This window comes from Mirounga angustirostris, unplaced genomic scaffold (genome assembly GCF_029215605.1).
Source record: "Mirounga angustirostris isolate CCGP_5_RB_7025 unplaced genomic scaffold, mMirAng1.0.hap1 SCAF_14, whole genome shotgun sequence".
Lineage (NCBI taxonomy): Eukaryota > Metazoa > Chordata > Mammalia > Carnivora > Phocidae > Mirounga > Mirounga angustirostris.
In genome coordinates, this window is record NW_026991722.1 from 16,614,627 (window position 1) to 16,635,022 (window position 20,396).

The following is a 20,396-nucleotide window of genomic DNA, read 5'->3' on the forward strand; positions in this document are numbered from 1 at the left end:
TTAAGCGCTAGTATATAAATGGCTTATTATAAAAGTTCTGGTTACATGTACCTTATCAGACATAATTTTCAAAAAACTCTCCCATTCTGTGGGGTGTCTTTTCACTTTCTTGATGGTGTTCTTTAAAACATAAAAGTTCAATTTGAGCAAGTCCAATTTTATCTTCTTTGTTGCTTGTGCATTTGGTGTTGTATATAAGAAACCATTGCTTAGTCCAAGGTCACAAAGATTTGCTTCTATGTTTTCTTGTCAGTTTTACAGTTGTAGCTCTTACATTTAGGTAGATGATCTATCTTGGGCTGAAATCCGTGAGGAGGGGAATCCTTCAGCATGCGGCTATAGTTGTCCTAGGACCGTTTGTTGAAAAGATTACTCTTATTGAATGCTTTGGCACTCTGGTCAAAGATCAATCGATCATAGACATTATAGGCTTATTTCTGGATTCTCAGTTATAGTTTATATTCCCTTAATCCATGTTTCTTTGTGCCGTATCACGCTGGGTTACTGTAGCTTTGTAGTTAAGTTTTGAAATTGCTTAAGTGTGAGTCTTCCAACTTGGTTCAAGTTTATTTTGGTTTTTGTATTTTCCATGTGAATTTTATCAGTTGGTCAATTTTTGCAAACAAGCCAGCTGGGATTTTGACAGGAACTGCAGTAACCCTGTGGAGCAATTTGGGGAGCATTTTCATTTTAACAATGTAAAGTCTTCCAATCCATGAACAAAAATTTATTTATTTAGGTCTTAATTTCTTTCAACAATGTTGCATAGTTTTTATTCATCTTGATGCTACTATAAATAGAATTTCTAAAAATCTCAATTTCAGAACATTCACTGCTGACATAGAAATAAAACTGATCTTTGTATATTGATCTTGTGTCTATCCTGCAGCCTGGTGAACTCATTTAGTAGTTTTTAAATGAATTTCTTAGAATTTTCTATCTACTAAGATTATGCCATCTGTGAATACATAGTTTTACTTCTTTTCCAGCATGGTTGACTTTTATTTCTTTTCCTTGCCTAACTGCCCTGGCTAGAACCTCAAGTACAATGTTGAATAAAAGGGGTGAGAGTGAACATCCTTGTCTTGTTCCTGATTTTGGGGACAAGGACATTCAGCATTCAGTCTGTTGCCAACAATGATGTTAGGTGTGGACTTTTTATAGATGCTCTTTATCATATTGAGGAATTTCCATTTTATTCCTAGTTTGTTAAGTATTTTTATCATGAAAGGGTACTGACTTTTATCAAATGTTCTTTCTGCAACTGTTAAGACAATTCAGTCAATGTAGTAATTTTGTCCTTTATGAACATGGGACAGTTGATTCTCATTATTTGAGTCTGTATTTGTGAATTTACCAACTTATTTGTAAAATTTGTTTGTAATCCCCAAATCAAAACTGTCAACACGGGGGGGCCTGGGTGGGTCAGTCATTAAGTGCCTGCCTTCGGCTCAGGTCATGATCCCAGGGCCCTGGGATTGAGCCCTGCATCGGGCTCCCTGCTCCGCGGGAAGCCTGCTTCTTCCTCTCCCACTCCCCCTGCTTGTGTTCCCTCTCTCGCTGTGTCTGTCAAATAAATAAATAAAATCTTAAAAAAAAAAACCAAACTGTCACCACTTCTATGATCATTCATAGGTATGTGCAGACCCATGAAAATTTTGAGTTTCTCCATATGCATCTTCCCAGCGGGGACGAACAAGACAATGCTTTTGCCTTCCTGTTTCAGCCCCCACCCCCAGACATGACCAGAAGATGAGGGGGCGGAGGCAGGGCTGTGAAAGCTTTGGCTCTGGGGCCAGTTGGACGGGTATGAATCCCAACTCTGGCAGTTATTAGTGGGGTGGCGTGACCTCAGGAAGGTCACTTAATGTTTCTGAACCTCATTTTCTCTTTTGTAAAATAAAACAGTATATCAGGATAAATTGTTTTCAGGATTTAAGATTATAATCTACTTGACATATGAATACACATACATTTCCCCTAGGAGCAATGGCTCTGCATTCACTAGTTCGGTATTCACAGCGACTTCCTAGACTGTAACCACTGTGAATAACGAGAATCGTTTGCATAGGACATGGATTTTTGGATGTTAAACAACCCTTGCATTCCTGGGACAAATCTTACTTGGCCGTGGTGTATAATCCTTTTCATATGTTGCTAGACTCAGTTTGCTAGTATTTTGTTGACGACTTTTGAGTCCCTTCACGTAACAGATACTGATCTTTGGTTTTCTTGTGATGTCTTCACCTGGTTTTGCATCAGGGTAATACTGGCTTCATAAAATGAGCTGGGAAGTGTTCTCTCTCCTTCCATTTTTGAGGAGAGTTTGCAAAGGACTGGTGCTAATTCTTTAAATGTTTGGTAGAATAGAGCAGTGAAGCCATCCGGGCCTGGTTATTTCCTTTGTGGAATGTTCTAAAATTACTAATTCAATATTTTTGTTACTGGCAGTTGCCTTTTTAACTTGCTTTAGGTAGGACAAAAGGTGGTAAGATTCTCTTTTAAGGCCAGTAAAATTCATTAAGAAAATGTTATCAAGGAAGACATATCCAGTGTTTGTAAGATTCAATAAGCAGCTGCCAAGATTATCCAGTAGGAGAATTATCTTGCTGTCTTGCTCTAACAGAGACAAATATTTCATCACCTCTCCATGTGCTTTCATGGCCTTAGGAACAAGAAACTTCAGCCTGTTCTACATAAGATTTATATACAAACATCTTAACTAACACTTGCAGTAAAGTCCTATAATCACAAATTAAAGTTTGTACATTTCTAGATTATATACAGACATGCATATTCATATATTATCTTTAAATTTATCTACAAACATAATACTTATCTCAGAACCTGTCGGGAAGGCAGTGTGTAGTGGAATAAACACTGGAACAGAAATCTGGAGGTCTCAGTTCTGGGGCCAGCTCTAACGTAAACAAGATGCCTCAATCTGTTTCTCCCACTGATGAAACGAGGTTAAGCCTGATGATCACCAAGGTTTTTTTTCCTGATCCTAAAAATACAATGACTTACACTACAATGCCATTCCCATTGTACTTACTTCAGAGTGCTCAAAATGAAAATATTTTTGCTATAAACACATAAACATATACCCACCCATCCTTCATTCTTACAGAACAAGTCAACCAATTCACCAACTCTTAGAAGAGAACAAAGAGGAAGTCCGTGGGTAATATAATTCCAACACCTCAAAGTCCTGGGTTTGCCAGGAAATAGCATGACTAATCTTCTCTCTGTACAAAATACGTATTTGCTTTTTCATAATGCCTCCCATCATGTCACTGCTGTTGCATATGAGGCTTCTAGTAATTACGATAACTTCCAAAAACAAGGAGGTCACTTTTCAGAAATCCGGAGCCCCTCAGAGAGACTGAATGGCATGTCATCAGTTGTCTCCACCGGCACGTTGCTCCTACCAAACTGGCATGGATAATGGTGGGTGTGGTGACTTGAAATGAATCCATCTGCCATCCGGCTGCAGTGACAGCCATCTGAGGGCAAGACGTTACTGGAGTTACCAAGGTGCGAATGGTAAACACCGTGGAATGAGTCTTGAGTCGAGTGGTAATGGCCGGCTCCCGCTGAGGTGGATGCCGAGCTCTGGTAAGGGCCATTACACATAATACAAGTTTGGAAGCAAGTCTTCCTGCCCAAACCTCGGTGAATGTCCAGTTTGGCAATGAGGGGTTTCCCAACATTCACCTCCTGCTTCTCCTCTACGGTATCTTCCAATCCTGAGTACTGATATGACAGGCAGACTGTGAAGATCAGATGTTCCTGAAAAGGAAAAGAATTATTTTTATCAACCGTGAAAGCATATCAATCATAGAGTAATACTGACAAAAACAAATACACACGTGATCACACAACAACAACACACACTCTCACTTCCCTTTCCCAGGTTCCAAATCCTCAAGGCTCGTTTGCACCTTCCCCACACGAAGAAAGGCCAGCTATAATCACCTTCCCTTTCCCTCATCCAGTACTTAAAGTTCTTGCTACTGACAGAAGCCAGAATCACAGAGATCTTGTACTGTATTCCGGATGAACAGTTTAAAGGCATCTTCCAAGTAGTGGGGTTTGGGAAAATTACCCTTCCCTACTAGTGGAGATGGAGAATGATCCTTTAATGAAGAAACCTGGCTTTACAGCTATGCCAAAAGTTTAGCTGTTTTAAAAAACATGAAATAATAATCCACAGTCCTAGGTGGAGAAGTATAACTGAATCAGATCATACGGTTATTTCAAAGACAAAGGAGACTGTAGGTAAGATTAGCTATAAACAGGGTGACAATAGTCTGTCTTTTGTTCCTTAACTAGGAGATGATTATTTGGAGATGCAAAGGTATTTAAAAGCAGACTATGCAGGCGCCTAGGTGGCTCAGTCCTTACGCGTCTGCCTTCGGCTCAGGTCATGATCCCAGGGTCCTGGGATCGAGTCGGGCTCCCTCCTGGAGGGGAAGCCTGCTTCTCCCGCTCCCACTCCCCCTGCTTGTGTTCCCTCTCTCGCTGTGTCTCTCTCTGTCAAATAAATAAAATCTTAAAAAAAAATAAAAATAAAAAATAAAAGCAGACTATGCTCTTTATTTCTAACTTTTCAACAATATGGAGACTAATCACATGTACTCTCACACAAAAATCCTCAGGCCATTACCAGGGACAGAAGAGAATATGACCAGGGCCACTGATAAGACTCACTGTGTATCACTTATCTCTACTTCAATTTAATACCCAGTGAAGCAGTTCATCTATAAACTAATACAACTGTCACATGCCAAAATGAATTTTCACTTTCATAAAGTCAGTAGTTAATAAACAGGAAAAGTATTAACCTTTAATTTTTGCAGCGAACTGAGCCTAGTGTAGAGGCAATGCTTGGGAAGATCCTTAGATACTAAATAGCTGCCAGTTTCTTCAGGCGTCCCTTTATTTGCATCTTTTGGATCAATATCTAAGTCCTGTGAAAATCAGTGGATGTTATTAATGAAATCAATTAAAGTCACAACATTGTCTATGACAGTAAAATATCTTAACAGGTATTGTCCTCTTATGAATTTTGGCCTGAATAGGTAAGCCCATAGACAGGACTAAAGAAATAATAAAAACAACATTTTAGAGTATAACAGGAATTCCAAATTCTGCACAGATACACTTAAAAAGTTAGCTCTGCAAGGATAGTTACTTTCAAACTATCCCTACAAACACTTCTTAATCCTCTCAAGCTTCCTTTTAAGTTCCAGCCCCGTTAGACTGTGACTCCTGGATTCTCACCCTGCTCACTCATCACTTTTGGGAAGGTGCGGGCGGATTTATATGATTCATATATTTAAAAAGAATAAATGGACATGTACAAGCAGTCCTTCCCTTTTCCTTCTTTAAGAGCCAACCCCTGGGTAAGAGCGGGAGATCTGTTCTGGAACGTCTGAGAGAAGGCCTCAGGCTCTGCCCTGCCCAATGCCCAGGAGGCCCATCTGAGTCCAGCGCTGTTACGGCTGGTAGACAGACCTGTCTAATTCTGGGGTTTAGTGCTGGACCATTTGCTCTCACACTAAGCAGTGTCCTCCATGAAGTCTTTATCAGTAGCAAAGGTGATGTTCTGGATTTGTCTTGCTCCTTGCTTACTTCTCAATTTACTACACTCATGTAGGAAAGAGGGGTATATTTATTGGCTTCTTTAGGCCAACATGAAATAAATATCATATCTTAATTTACGGAAAAACAGAACTAAATTTCTATGCTTCCAATATACTACCATGTTACTTCTTCATATTTGATACCCTACTTAGGGTAAAGGAAATTAAAGGCTTCTTTCCTGGGTGAACTTTAGACATTCCTAAATTTGATAAATTTAAGGTATTTTAGGGATTAGTTTTTAAATATTTTCACCATTGTTACTAAAATACAAATAAATATTTATATAAATGGAATATATAGGTATTCGTATTTCCCTTACATTCACCATCAACTTTAAGTTTCCAAATGTTTAGTCTTTAGTAAGTGAGGCTACACTGTGCTATCCTGGATCAAAGAAGAAAGGGGGCTCTTACAAGAGGAAAATCGGTGACATACGCATCGCACATCAGTACGTCGGGTGGCTTGTGGACTATGCTTGTGTAGATGATCATGACGTTGGAGAACTCGGCGGCAAACCCGAGCTGAATCTGAACACCGCACTGAAATTTAAGACACATACTTTCTGGGAGTTCTGAAAAAGAGCAAAAAGAACAACTTACAAATAATCCCTTGAGGAGCGCTTTGGTAAGTTTTCTGTTAAGCAACGGACAATTGTTCTTTATGGGGCAAAATAACAGTGAGAGCTTTTGCTTTCGCTTAAAAATGTTCTATAACTAACACATTGTTCAAAGACACACAAACACACATGCATGCACTTAAAGAAAGAGAAAAAGCCCCACATTCTGCTGGTCAAGCAAATAAAAATCTTTCATTTACTATTTCCTTCCAGTTCTCGTCCTTCTGCATATGTAATTTTTACAGTGGTAATCAAAAGTATCCATACAATTGTAGGTAACTTTTCACCGTTGCCTCAATCTTCATGAAAATAGTTTTTAATAAAGCATAGTGTCACTGAATATTTGTTACTCTGAACAATTCCACTACTCTTGAATATCTGTAATATTTCTGGGTTTTATTATTTTTCTATCATAGTCAGTGTTTCTTATACATATGTACTTAATGCTTAAACATTATTAGATATAGTTGCTCGATGGTTCCTCACACATGTGATGTTCTCCATTTATACAGAATATAAATAGATTTCACCATAACATTTCCAAAATGAAGTAATATTAATTTTCAAAGTGTTTACCTAGTTGATGGGATTAAAAAGGAAAAACTACACTATCATAATTTTATTTTCTCTAATTACTTAAGCTTACCATTTTCTATATTTATTTCTTAATTATTAATATATTCTCAATTGTGTAGGCTGAATTTGCATCCTTTGATGATTAACTGAGGCAGTTTTTTTTTTTTTTTAAGATTTTATTTGACAGAGAGAGACAGTGAGAGAAGGAACACAAGCGGGGGAGTGGGAGAGGGAGAAGCAGGCTTCCCACTGTGCAAGGAGCCCGATGTGGGACTTGATCCCAGGACCCTGGGATCATGACCTGAGCCGAAGGCAGACGCTTAGCCATCTGAGCCACCCAGGCACCCCTAACTGAGGGAGTCTTAATGTTTTTCCTTTTACCATTTTGCATGAGCTCTTTAACATAAAAAATGCCAAATCTGTTACAAAAAAAAGTGCTCTCTTTCCAAACTACTCCACATCTCTAGAGCCTGTTTGCCTTTGGTAAGATGACATTTACCCATATCTAAAAGATAAGAAATAAGTATTATTTTAAGACCACAATCTTTTCATTATGTTTTAAATATTTAGGCCACGAACTCTCATGCAAATGCAGTTATGTTCTGAGTATCACTCATTCACTCACTCACTCAACAACAATTTTACTGAACACCTACTATGTGCCAGGCATGGTTCAAAGTAATGAGCAAACTGAAAAATACTGGACCAGCCCACGTCTAAAGTTTCTTTTTTTTTTAATTTGAAGATCTAATTGGCTTTATTAGGCAATTCATGAATTGGGCAGCATCTCATCCACCAAGTAAAGAGACGCTCCCTTAGTTTCATTTCATAAAAGGTGTTTTTTTACTATTGATCTTTACCACCATGATTTTGTTACTGTTGTTGTTTAGAGGTTTTTTAAAGGAAAAGAATCAATTTCAATTACTTATCCAATTATCTGGAAAGCCAAGACAATATATTTATGGCATTTTATATTTTAATGTGCTTTAACATATCTAACCAAAAATGTATCTTAGAGAACAGACTATTATGAAAAGAAAGATATTATATAGAAGTTCACCAAATACAATTTTCAACTATCTACAATAAGGGATTCACCATACAGATATTTGGGACTCAGAGAAAATCCAAAATCTTCATTTCAGTCAATAATTTAAACTTACCTTTTCACTAAATCACATAGAATTACCAAAGGTAATTAAGTTATAGATATGATTTCCACCTCACCTTCTCTTTTCTTGCTCACCGACTCACTTATTCAAGAGTTGAAAAGAGAGAATACTAATACTGATGAGCAGATAGTATTTACTGACCAGCATGCTTGTCCCTTTACATGTGTGATAGCATTCAGTACCAACAACCCTCCCAAGTATTATTTCTTATCCCCATTTATATATAACATGTTTATCAAGTGGTAGAGACAGGATGAGAACCCAGGCCTGTCTGATTTTTCAAATAGCATACTTCCAACAGCTCACAATATAATGCAATCTAAGGGACTGTATATTAGATAAGTTGTTTAGTTTTGGGTTTGCCCACCAGGCTAAAATGTTTTCACTACAAAATTGAGAGGAAAACTATTTATCCAGGAGGAAAAAAACCTCCTTCATGATTTAATACAGCATGTTATAGAAAAACCTCATAAGAACCAGGCTTCACCATACCATGTGCTTTGGCCCACTGCAGATTCCGTACCAGAGACTCCGCAGAATATGCTGTTCCCTGAATTGGGTCAGTAAGTGCTCTCTTTTCAGACAAGCTACTCCGAATCTCTAGAGCCTGTTTGCCTTTGGTAAGGTGACATTTACCCATATCTAAAAGATAAGAAATAAGTATTAAGACCACAATCTTTTCATGTTTTAAATACCTAGGTCAAGAACTCTCCTGCAAATCCAATTATGTTCTCAGTATCACTCACTCATTCAACAACTATTTTACTGAACACCTATTATGTGCCAGGCAAGGTTCAAAGTAATGAACAAACAGAGAAAAATATTGGGCCAGGCCACTTCTAAAGACCCCCCTTTTAGCTTTTATCTTCCATAATTCTATTATCATATCCCTAATATTCTAAGCCTTAAAATTCACGAAGAACTGAAAGTATACTTTTTTTTTTAAGATTTTCATTTGAGAGAGAGAGAGAGAGAGAGAACAAATGGGGGGGGGAAGGGAGAGAGAGAGAAGCAGGAAGCCCGACATGGGGCTCGATCCCAGGACCCTGAGATCATGACCTGAGCCAAAGGCGCTTAACCAACTGAGCCACCCCAGGTGACCCTGGAAGTATATTTCTTTACTGAAAGGGTAGCCATGATAATTTTATGTCTATACTCTGTTGAGAAATACATGTATCTAGTAAACAAATGACTACTTATCTATGAAAAAGGTAAGATATCATGCCATCTTTACCTCAGATATTTTTAAGAAAGGAAATAATATGTTATAACCACTGATATGGCTAAAGCACCACCACTCCTCTCCCCCGACTCAAAATAACCACTATCCAATGTAGTATATATATTCTCATGCATATTTTAATTTTCACTCAGGCACAGGCACTGGCAAGTAGTTTATGCTAATGTTTTAGTTTTTTTTTTTTTTTAAAGATTTTATTTATTTATTTAAGAGAGAGACAGATATAGCGATAGAGAGCATGGGCTGGGGAGGAGAGGGAGAAGCAGGCTCCCCGCCGAGCAGGGAGCCTGATGCGGGGTTTGATCGCAGGATCCTGGAATCATGACCTGAGCTGAAGGCAGACGCTTAACTAACTGAGCCACCCAGGCGCCCCTAATGTTTTAGGTTTTGAACGTAACAAAAATGTTATGCTACATGCATGCTCTGTAATGTGTTTTCATTCAACATGTTTTAGGCAAAGACTTGTGACTATTGATAAATGTCAATTTAAATTTACAAAGCCATATATATCATATTCTTTAATATGAACAAATTACAGTTTCTCTTACTTCTGTATATATTATTAATTATTAATAAATAAAGTTATAAAGTAATAATATCTGGTCTTTGGTATGTAGTTACTTATCTGGAAAAAACAGAAGTAAAACTAAGATTCTTAAATAGAAGAATCTATTCTTAAATAGAAGCCAAATATAAAAACCAGATAAAAGCAGAACTTTTCCGGTTGAAGCAGGATGGAGGGAGGAGGTCAAAGCTCTGGCTGGCTATGTTAAATGGGAAAGTGGTTAAGTCAGGTGATCCAGCTAAAAGATCTACACTGATAAAAACATGAAAATAAACAAAGTGACTCACAGCTCTTAGTGAAACACTCACATACCTTATACTCCACCTGCCATCTTTGGAACACCCATGAAACTCCATTTCTCATGGGCTGGTTTGCAAAAGGATTGCCTTTTGGCATGGCTTTTAAAATGGCATTTCAAAAAATACCTGGCAGTCTACCAGGATAATAGGATATACTTGTTTGGCACCTGACAGAAGCATAACATTATCCCAAGAAGGAAAGGGAACAGAAGGAAATGGAAGACATGATGTTAGCCCTCTAGGGTCATGTCCCGAAAGCAGAATTTAAAAACCATTAAGTCCATCAAGAAAAAAATGAACCCAGCCTTTTCCACCCGAATCTCAAAATTTCTGCAAAGTTGGATCTGTCTGATCCTGGGAGAGGCTGCTCTCTGGACAAGGTTTTCTGCAAACAAGCTGACAGGGCTGCACCAGGCCCGAGGCAGAGATGAGGCACAGAGCTCTGAGGATGAAACTTTACTGATTTCAGCCATGCCCGGGACCAGCCTTGCAGCTCGAGTCATGCTGTATAGTTGGTGCAAAGCTCAGTCACCAGGAAGACGAGGAGGAAGGAATGAAACAGGAGTGCTGAACGTTCTAGAAAAAACTGTTTTATCAAAATACATACTAACTCCAAACCTGCACAATAACAGTAGGAATAAAATAATTACCAGAGAACCCTGAGTAGCTTTCTCTTTTTTATTTTACCTTCTGCAACTTCATCCAGTAACACAGTAATTTTCTTGTCTTCTAATAATCTATCTTTTAAAAATTTCATGAAAATTCCATTTGCCAACCCAGAATGCTGGATTTCAAAGGCTTCTGCTCCTTGACACCTTAAACACAGCAAAAAGACAGAAATTTTTTAAAAAGTAAACACTTGCCCCATGGGGCTTGTGTAAACACTGATGAACCTCATTTGCTTCTCTGCCTCTCGCATGACACCCTCATTACAGAGCTGACCTTTCAGCAGGAGCTAAATGCTCTGGGGCTTAGTAAAAAGAAGATGCCGAGACGTGAGGAGCTAAAGGCAATTATTTAACTCATTTATCCTTTCAAGAGTATCAAGGATGGAAATTTTTGCCTACATTTCTATGGATATATCTAGGCTTCTAATCTATAACCAAAAAGAAGTCATCGAAAAATGAAGGTATCTCGAACAGGAATGTAAAACCTCCTTACGTGGCGTATCCAAACACAATATTGGCGGTGACTTTTAGCGCGTCCAAGATTGGGATGGTGTCATCATAGTCATTTCTGTTTAAAAGGGAGGAGGGAGAAGGGCAGACACAAATGTGAAAGAAGTTCAACAGCATTTTAAAGAGAGCATAAATAATAATGAAGAGGTGAAATCTGATAACACTAATCTATTATACATAATTGAAGATTATAGATTCAAAATTCCTTTATCAAATCAGGTACATATTTACCCCAAATAATCTAGGGCTCCTCTGCTGTTGAGACAGCAGACAGTCACATCATCTTTTCTCTGGTTAGCTTTAAAACTGGAGTTACATCTGAACTCTAGCACTGGTTTCTGATCGGTAAATGCTGAGCAAGCACAAAACTGTATTTCTGAGAGGAATAATCACTGGTTCTGTTTCTCAGTAACCCAGTGACAAACAGCTTCAAACACCTGGTCTGGCTACACTTTCTGTATCTGCGAGACCAGGACTGACAGAAGCCCCACCTCTATGCGGGCTGTTTCTGTCCATTTCTGGAGAAATAACTGCAGTGATGACTAGAGACATCTACAGGCATTCTGAAGAGCTGAACCTTCTGGGGTATGAATAAATACCCATACCCTTCAGTTCCTCACTTTTGTTCTATAACAAATAGGAAAAAGGTTAACGTAATTAACTACATATAGAGAAAACCTATTTCCTCCTAGTTTCCTTCTTGGTCAGCTTCAATCTCACAGTTACAAACTCACAAGCTTAAGTGCTTCTTGGCATTCCTAGGTTTCGCTGTCAAGGCTGATATTTACCTAACGTCCACGAGCTTTGTTGAACAAAGATGAGGCAGTTTACCTTTTCCTACACATGTCCAACAAGAACACGTTAAGTCCAGTTTCCTTTTCTTGCATCAATTTCAGTATATTTTGTACACACAGACAGTTTTCAGACCTGTATGGATTTGGAGCATCAACAGGGACCATAAAGCTGTTGCCGAAGTTTTCATAACCATGCCCTGCATAATATAATAGTCCTGGAAAGGAAAACGGAGGAGGTAAACATTAATTCTAAACTGCACTCTGAACATGCATGTAGCACGCTTTAGGGAAAAAACCAGACTCTGTTTTCTTAAAGTTAACGCAAGCTTATTTAAGGATACCCAATTATAAAAACAATGTTAACTAAATTCGAAGACAACAGTCTTCAAGTACTGTATTTTTTTTTTTAAGATTTTGTTTATTTATTTGACAGAGGGAGACACAGCGAGAGAGGGAACACAAGCAGGGGGAGTGGGAGAGGGGGAAGCAGGCTTCCCGCGGAGCAGGGAGCCCGATGTGGGACTCGATCCCAGGACCCTGGGATCGCGATCTGAGCCGAAGGCAGGTGCTTAACGACTGAGCCACCCAGGCGCCCCAAGAAAAGATTTTTTAAAAAGATTTTATTTATTTGACAGTGAGAGATACAGCGAGAGAGGGAACACAAGCAGGGGGAGTGGGAGAGGGAGAAGCAGGCTTCCTGCCGAGCAGGGAGCTGGATGCGGGGCTCGATCCCAGGACCCTGGGATCACGACCTGAGCCGAAGGCAGACGCTTAACGACTGAGCCACCCAGGCGCCCCAAGAAAAGATTTTTTAAAAAGATCTTATTTATTTGACAGTGAGAGATACAGCGAGAGAGGGAACACAAGCAGGGGGAGTGGGAGAGGGGGAAGCAGGCTTCCCACAGAGCAGGGAGCCTGATGCGGGGCTCCATCCCAGGATCCCGGGATCGTGACCTGAGCCGAAGGCAGATGCTTAACGACTGAGCCACCCAGGCGCCCCTAAATGTAGCTTTTTCTAAGCAAAGAAGGGAAATCTAATTTCATGGATTATTTTTTCTTTTTGTTATGAGATATAAATATCACTAATTTTCCATCTAGAGTCTCTTGAATTAATAATCTAAAATTTGGGTTCCTTTTAGTATTCCATAGATGAGTCATTATTTCTTTACTGAGAAATGATCCTATAAAAACTGCACCAAACAACTCTGAAGATTTTCTTGAAGTTTGTTTTGGCTGTACAAAAACTCCCCCAGAATATCAGTATGGGCTTATTAAAATATTTGATAGAAATACTTGTGAAGGGGCGCCTGGGTGGCTCAGTCGGTTAAGCGTCTGCCTTCGGCTCAGGTCATGATCCCAGGGTCCTGGGATCGAGCCCCGCATCGGGCTCTCTGCTCAGCGGGAAGCCTGCTTCTCCCTCTCCCACTCCCCCTGCTTGTGTTCTCCCTCTCGCTGTCTCTATCAAATAAATAAATAAAATCTTTAAAAAAAAAAAAAAAGAAATACTTGTGAAGACATATTCCTCTGGGCATGCAATCTCTAGGGCCCACTGACATTGCTTTCTCAGAATTCTGGATATGACGACCTCTTTCTATGGTATTCTAACGTTAACAGTAAAAAGGCGTTTAGACAGGGAACAACAGAAAAGCTAATCCTTTGTATCCATAGTCCCTATTCCTAGCAAAGAATGGGGCTTTGAACACTAAAACAATGTGCTTCATTTGGTCCTAGAGGGCGGGACCCCGGTCTACTTGAACTCCTACTAAAATGAGAAACATGGTTCTTTCATGTGTAACATTTCAGGTAAAAAATGACAAAATGGGCACATCCATTTATTAAGTGTGGGTTTATTCTATCTCATCTGTGCCCTGAATGAAATCATGTAGGCATTGAAAGAAATGAAAAAGAAAAGGAAGACAAAGTTCCTGCCCCAGGGAGCTTGCAACTCATTCAGTCCTGCTCATGTTGTTAGTTAAAGAACAAAGAAAGTCAGCACATAATGAAATACCATAAATTATGTGATTAAGGAAACCTTGTCCAATAGGAATAGGGTGCAGAGAGGAATCAGTGTGAGGTGAAGCAGCAGTGGGTGGCCTTGAGAGCCTGGGTGCAATCTAGAAAGGCAGAGAAAGAGTGAGGTTCATGAGAGGCAGGCAGAGCAGAAACAAACAAGGTGAGGACCGAGAATGGCAGCTCATAGAAAGGAGACCAGCCTGGCAAGGAATCCAATTATCATTGTAAATGGAAGTGAGTGTGCACTGATAGGGAGCGTTTTGAAAATCATGACACAGGGAGTAGATTTAATACACTAAGCAATGAAGATCAAGTAAGTGAAAAGAAAACCCGAAGAATGAGGGAAAATATTTGCAAAGCATGTATCTAAAAGGATAACCCGTGTCTAGAATACATAAAGGACTCTTCAATTTGACCATAAAAAGACAAATACCCACATAAAAAATGGGCAAAGGACCTGAATAAACATTTCTCCAAAGAGGATATACAAATGCAAATAAGTACATGAAAAGCAAAACAAAACGATGAGACACCACTTTGCACTTAACTAGGGCGGCTATATTAAAAACACAGGCAGTAACAAGTGTTGGCAAGATGTAGAGAAAGTGGAAACCTCATTTACTTCTGGTGGGAATATATAATACTTCTGGTGGGACGATACAATATACAACAAAGTGCACGCGCTTTGCAGAGTTGAGGCAGCTCCTCAAAAAGTTAAACTCAGAATTATCATGTGACCCAGCAACAGCAAACGCAATCCAATCCAAGGTACATACACCCAAGAGAACTGAAAATGTGTGTCCACACAAGAATGTGTACATGAATGTTCACAGCAGTGTTATTTATAACATCCACACAGTTTAAGCAACCTAAATGTCCATCTGATGAGTGGAAATGTGGTAGGCCCATACAGCAGATGATTATCCAGCCATAAAAATAATGCAACAACACGAATGAACCTTGAAAACAGTATGCTAAGTGAAAAAAGCCAGACACAAAAGGACACGTGTGGAATGATTCCATTCTATGAAATGTCTCGAAAAGGCGAATCCATAAAGCTAGAAAGTGGATGTGTTGTTGCCAGGGCTTTGGGATAAGGAGGAATGAAGAGTGACTGCTCATGGACATGGGGCTTCTTTCTGGGGTGATGAAATGTCCTGGAATCAGGGGACTGATGCACAACTCTGTGAATACACTAAAAGCTGCTGAATTGTACACTTCAGAAGAGTAAAACGCGTACTTCTTTGTCAAGTACAGGTACCCCTTGCTTTTTAAGTCTGCGTCAGACCACTTGGCTTTTACGGAAGACCTACATTAGTACCTGCTTTTGCTAATCAAAAGAAACCCGAAGAGGATTTTTGCTTTGATGAAAAAAGGCAAAAGCAAAAACAGCACTGAGTGTGTGTCTCCAGCGAGCACAAGCCCCGTAGGGGCAGCGCGAGCGGCACCTCAGGCTCCTTCCCCGGGAAGCACCCTGGGCACCCCAGCAGCAGCCCCAGCTGTGAACGGTGTCTGTGAGCCTCTGGGCTTTGTCTCCATTTGTGTCGTGCATCTGTTAGCAAGATGTGTCCTTAGGTATTAGAGAAGCCTGTTTGGGTCTGGGAACGCTCCCAAAATTTTCCATACAAATGCATGGTAAGTGCTTCTTCACCGTAGGCCACTTGGGCTTATGGAAGGTGTCGCAGGAGTGCTCTGCATTCCCGTAGCGGGGGACCTGCGTACAAGATGGGATGGTCTTCCCCACTGGTCTGTTCACCGCTTCTGAAAGCAAGCTCTGCTTATTTCTAACCTTCATGACCCTGCTCTGGTGACTCCTTCCCATCCACCCAGATTGTGACAAGTCCTCAAGGGTCTTCTCAGGCTCAGAACGCTCGGCAGGTTATCGTCCAGTTTCTAGCTTTCTGACACACCTCAGGCTCGCCCCGCTCTGAAGCCCTGCAGCACCACTCGGGGACACCCTGCAGTTCTTTGTAGGTTTAATTTCTTGGATAAAAATCACAATAGACATTAATCTTACACAGTGGTATAGCTTTTTCATGGTTTTGAAAGCACCTTCATATACATGAACTGATTTTAATCCATATAAGCAACCTTTAAATGATTTATAACCTTATTTTATTCTTTTTTTTTTTTTTTAAAGACTTTATTTATTTATTTGACACAGAGAGAGACACAGCGAGAGAGGAAACACAAGCAGGGGGAGTGGGAGAGGGAGAAGCAGGCTTCCCGAGGAGGGGGGAGCCTGATGCGGGGCTCGATCCCAGGACCCTGGGACCATGACCCCAGCCGAAGGCAGACGCTTAACGACTGAGCCACCCAGGCGCCCCTATAACCTTATTTTATTCTTGAGGAAATTAAAAAGATCAAATGATTTGCTTAAAATCATAGAGGTGCTAGGTATTTGGACTCCAAAAAAGCATTTTTTTTTTCTCATTATATTAAGGGACTTATAATTTTGACAGTATAAGTCATGTTCTTTATTTTCTGTATCTCCTTCAATACTTACACACTCCTTTACCTGGGCTATGGATATAATGGTGACAGAGCCAGAATTTGGATGCTGGCCAGGTCAACCACCGTGTTCCCACAGCACTGTCTCTTAATAATCTACTGCTGCTTTTCTAGGGACCTTTGCTCTAGAAAATACAAAACGTCAGCGTACTGGTTTTTCATGGCTTCACTACACTAATGTTTTAAAAACTCCTTTTTTTTTTCAAATGAACTCTTGGGCTGAACCTTAATATATTAATGACATATGAAAGCTGGGTTTCTCTAATTGAGGCCTTAAGTGGAATGCTACCTGGTTCAAATCTCCCATCTAAAGATGAAGGAAAAATGGAATTCAGGAAATTACAACAACAATAGCCACAATACTTTTAGTGGGCCAGGCGCAGGGATCATTTTGTCTTATTTATTCTGCAATCACCTCATTTTATGGTAGTCTACCCACTTCATAAATCCTTTTGGGCTTATGAAACTTAACTAACTTGGTTCTAGTTATACACTGGTCAGCAGAAAGGCCAGAGTGATGGACATGAATGAGCTTACTTGAGGCCTCCTGCTTCACCACTCAGCTCTGCTGAGCCGAACGACTCCTCTAGAGTAAATAAGTTTTACGCCATATTCTGACCAGACTCCTTCAATATCCTTCTCCACAAAAGCACAGCGAAGCTGCCACAGGAGATGAGTATAGAAAGGCACAGGGTGGGGGAGATACCGAGCCAAACAGTTACTCTCTATACATATGATAACTGGAGATCTTTATCTTCATTTGTCTGTAAGGACATGTAGTAGAAATCAGTTATTCCTGCTCTTCGAGTGTTTTATATGTTTTAGAAGTAAATTACCTATTTTCTGTTCTGTTGCAGTTTTTGCTTCTTCTACAAACCCACGGGCAACAGGATATAAAAGGGCATAAACTTGAGTGTCTGTGCTTTTCACATCTAAAGTTGTTCACGCTGGAATTCCGACGGCTCTGCCTCGGCCTCCCCTCCGCCCCCCCGCAGGATACTAGCCGGGACCTGGGGCTGCCAACTGGAGGTAAAGGCAAGGTGCAGGAGGACAGCCCTCACCCTCAGGCCTCTACCACACTTTTATGCATTTAATGCAGATGTGCCTGATGTTTGGGGTATTCACAATACTTCAAAATATAATGCAGTCCCCCTGTTAAGACACGAATCAGTAGGATTTAAAAGGCTTCTAGCTTCCTTCAGCTGCCATTTTGCTTTAATATGCTTTTGTATTCTGTACTCCAAGATGATGTTTTTATATTGGGGCAAAGTTTCAGCATCAGCTGAGTTTGTTTTTTTTTTAAGATTTTTTTAGTTGACAGAGAGAGAGCACAAGCAGGGGGAGCAGCAGAGGGAGAGGGAGAAGCAGGCTTGGGGGAGCCTCAGCTGAGCTGTTCTTGCCACAGCTTTTTAATATTTCTGATTCTCGACTTTGCAGGGGCAATTAAAAGTTTTGATTTAAAAAGCTAGACAAGGGACGCCTGGGTGGCTCAGTTGGTTGGGCATCTGCCTTCGGCTCAGGTCATGATCCCGGGATCCTGGGATCAAGTCCCGCATTGGGCTCCTTGCTCAGTGGGGGAGGCCGCTTCTCCCTCTGCTTGTCACTCCCCCTGCTCGTGCTCTCTCTCTGACAAATAAATAAATAAAAACTTAAAAAAAAAAAGCTAGACAAAGGGCTTAAAGCTAAGGTGATAATGTCAGTAAGAAATGAGCATAATCAGGGGCGCCTGGGTGGCTCAGTCGTTAAGCGTCTGCCTTTAGCTCAGGTCATGATCCCGGGGTCCTGGGATCGAGCCCCACATCGCGCTCCCTGCTCGGGGAAATTATTAGAAATTATTGAAGTAAAATAATTTGAAAGATACAGAAACTAAACCGATACTTTCTATTTATCACCGGCATGCCTAATGACAGGCCTGAAGATGCCTCTGTGCTGGTGGTCGGCTGTGAGCACAGGGTACCACTGTGCGTGCACCCCGGGAGATACAGCTCAGATAATCCCGCCGCTGGCCTTCCGTGTGTGCTTCTACCCAGTACAAGTAACTTACCGAAGAAATTACTACTGAAGGCATATTCTGGCTCTTTAAAAAATCTTTACCATAAACGTGGTGTTCTTAACATTTAAATGAGAGAATGAGTAAAACGATTACAAATTTACCATTAGAATTTTTGTGGAGGTCCACCTTTAACTATGTTTGTGTAGAGCTTTCATTTACAAATTGTTTTCATGTGCTTCATTCACCAACATATCCTTGCTAAATTCCAGTTCCCATTAAAGGACTAGAAAATACCAGGCAATAGTCAGAAAAAGGAATAAAACATACAGAATGTACACTTGGTTCCCTTTGTACTACACACGCGCACACACACGCGCACACATGCACACACCCAGCAGGACTGTACACATATGACTATACAATGTGCTGTCTGGTCACTGAGCTTCACTGTACTTGAATCTTACCAATAAAAAAATCACCTAAGATAGGAATAACAATATTGTTTTGATAAAACAACAGACATGAAAGTAAAGACGTTGAGCTAATTAGTAATTCCCATGGAACTACAGAATGAAGATCAAATCCATCATTTTTACAAAAAGAAGAAAACTCTTCAGTTGGACGTACTTACCACACCTTTCTCTGATTTTTATCTCTTAACCTAACTTGTACAATGAAGAGTGGATAATTATAAAAACAAAGATTATAAATATCTTACCATATACTCCTTTGTCTAAAAGTAGTAAAAATTCATCCACAGCATTTCGCATCTCATATTCAGTAAGATCCAACAGTGAAACAACTTTGAAATCTAGTTGTCTTAACAAGTTGGTCAATTCATACACATCCACCAAAGGAGCTTTAAGCTTGGGGTGCTCCCAGTAATTCATATTTCCTATCAAAAGAGCAACCTTGTCCTTTGCTGTTAAAAAAAAAAAAAAGAGGGGGGATTTAGAGGAGGATATAAAGATTAAAATAAAACCTATGGAAGTGGTATACTTATAATAAGACATATACTTTACAAATAAGATCTCATTATTTAACTTCATTTTAGAACTATTACTTTATGTAGTAGGCCACTTTATACGGTATACTCTCCTGAGGAACACGGGTTGATAACTGATGAAACGAAACTTATTGATGCTTTTGAGAACCAGGCAAAGGATATTTATGAGCAGCATATGAAGCGTAATGGTAACACATATTAAATTAATACTTTTTTTCAGTTAGTAAAGAAATTAGTAAAGAATATTCAACTAGACTTTTAGAGCAAATTTAAACAAGCAATGTTAGTAAATTGGGTTCCCATCAAATTAGGTTCTGTTTTGCTGACAGTGGAAAGAGGCTAAAAACAAAAGAAATACCAAAAAGAGGAACAGGACAAATTTTCGTCAGAGCAAGTATGGGGAAAACCAAAGAGGGAGAAAAGCAGGGACTTAACAAGAACTCTATCTGTATTTTTTCAGATGATGTACTGTCTCCTTTCGGCTTCCTTAAAAAAACAAAACAAAACAAAAAAAACCCTGTTTGGGAGACCTTAGGGATACGTGAAGACCTTTTGTATGAATATCTTAACAGTTTATTTTCTGACCTTAGTGCAGAGACTTTGCTCAAAGATGTACTCTCGTATGAGGAATTTCTGTTTTTAAGGGGCAAACAGACCCACACCTATGCCTTAGAAAGTACCAGCTAGCTTTACCACGTGTAGAGCTTGTCCTGAAGTGGCTGTAGAAGGCTGGTCTGGGGTGCGGTCAGTGGACAGAGATCGGAGACCGTGCCCTGAAGGGAGG

The 20,396-nt window shown here is 39.9% G+C and overlaps 1 protein-coding gene across 2 annotated transcripts in view; it reads right to left on the bottom strand.

Moving 5' to 3' along the window:
- Nucleotides 1-1,323: 1,323 nt before the first annotated feature.
- The window catches only part of MALT1 (MALT1 paracaspase), a 57,756-nt gene continuing 38,683 nt past the window's right edge, over nt 1,324-20,396 (bottom strand). For both annotated transcript variants that reach the window (XM_045886628.3, XM_045886627.3), the window contains 8 exons: nt 19,325-19,528; nt 12,127-12,304; nt 11,279-11,353; nt 10,805-10,932; nt 8,506-8,655; nt 6,063-6,220; nt 4,848-4,973; nt 1,324-3,792 (listed from right to left, as the gene is read on the bottom strand). In XM_045886628.3, the coding sequence (XP_045742584.1) occupies nt 3,352-3,792; nt 4,848-4,973; nt 6,063-6,220; nt 8,506-8,655; nt 10,805-10,932; nt 11,279-11,353; nt 12,127-12,304; nt 19,325-19,528 (1,460 nt within the window). In that variant the 3' untranslated portion in view covers nt 1,324-3,351. The remainder of the gene's footprint in view (nt 3,793-4,847; nt 4,974-6,062; nt 6,221-8,505; nt 8,656-10,804; nt 10,933-11,278; nt 11,354-12,126; nt 12,305-19,324; nt 19,529-20,396) is intronic.